Below are 1080 nucleotides of genomic sequence, written 5' to 3' on the forward strand. Positions count from 1 at the left end.
ACCATGCTGTGCTGAAGCCCCAGCAGCGGGACGACTGGTCGCGACGGCATGTGTTTTGGCGGGCCCTCCACTGAGCCCCGCCACCAGCGCAAACGACACGTCGTTGGAGGGACCGGCCAACGGGCTGAGAGTGCCCGGCCACATGCGCTGAATTTACCCACACGGCGTTTTTGTTTGTGCGACCGAAATACGGCGCGGCGGGTGGGCTGGCACGTGGTCGGGGTCTTTTGGGACCGAAGGGGGGAGCCGTGGGGTCGGGTGGCCCAAGATACCCTCGAGGGGCTGCAGTCGCAAAAGTCTCCCCGTCCAATGAGTGAACGCAAGGTTGACAACCTCTTTTCTTGCGGATGCCGGCGAATCTCTTAGTGGAAGCATCTTTGTGGGTTAACGCCTCCATCCCGTTTGTTTCCGGGTCGTTGCGCGTGGACCGATAGGAACACGGCGTGGCAGAATGTTTTTCGCAAATATTCACTGTGCCTGAGAGCTCGATGCCGCCATGCAGTGCCTGCACCACGTACGATTCGACGGTGTTGCACCCACCACCCGTTCTTACTTTTTTGAGGCCGGTGCTGCAACAAACCGCCGACTCATTGGTGCTGTTCCCTGCGCCCCAGCAGCAGCAGCAGCAGCGCGTGGTGCATCCAGCCATTGACCAGGAAGTGCTGGGGGCAACTCCGATGCTCTCTCAGGTGGAGCCTGTCCTCCTTGCACAGCACCCAGCGGTGGACTTGATGGGCGTCGACTATTTGCTGCGGATGTGCGACGAGTCTAACGCCCGCACGCCGCTGCGCCCGTCCGTTGGCGCCAATTCAAATGCGGCTGTCCACGACCACGTCAACCGTGCCGGCGGCGCCGAGATTATCACAGTCGACTCGGGGGACGACGACGAAGGGAGGTGATGGGTGTCGCCTTGCCTGGCGAGGGAAGCGGGGGCCGAACAGACCCGACAGGGGTGTTGTGAGGGCGCCGGAGGGGAGAAAAGGTTGTTAACGAGAGCCGTCGTTGGTTGTCACTGTTGGGCATCTTTCTTTCTTTTCTTCTGTTTTCTTCATTGATTCTGCTGGCCCTGCAGCTTCTTTT

The 1080-nt window shown here is 60.5% G+C and overlaps 1 protein-coding gene across 1 annotated transcript, besides 1 other annotated feature; it reads left to right on the plus strand.

Annotated features, from left to right (window-relative positions):
* Positions 1 to 1080: a sequence feature (heterozygous, Esmeraldo-like haplotype).
* Tc00.1047053503391.10 (ATP-dependent DEAD/H DNA helicase recQ, putative) lies at positions 489 to 899 on the plus strand (the record flags this gene model as incomplete). Its single annotated transcript, XM_797065.1, has 1 exon — positions 489 to 899. One exon carries the CDS (start codon positions 489 to 491, stop codon positions 897 to 899), a length of 411 nt encoding a protein of 136 aa, XP_802158.1.

Source organism: Trypanosoma cruzi, genomic scaffold, assembly GCF_000209065.1.
Source record: "Trypanosoma cruzi strain CL Brener 1047053516831 genomic scaffold, whole genome shotgun sequence".
In the NCBI taxonomy this organism is placed as follows: domain Eukaryota; phylum Euglenozoa; class Kinetoplastea; order Trypanosomatida; family Trypanosomatidae; genus Trypanosoma; species Trypanosoma cruzi.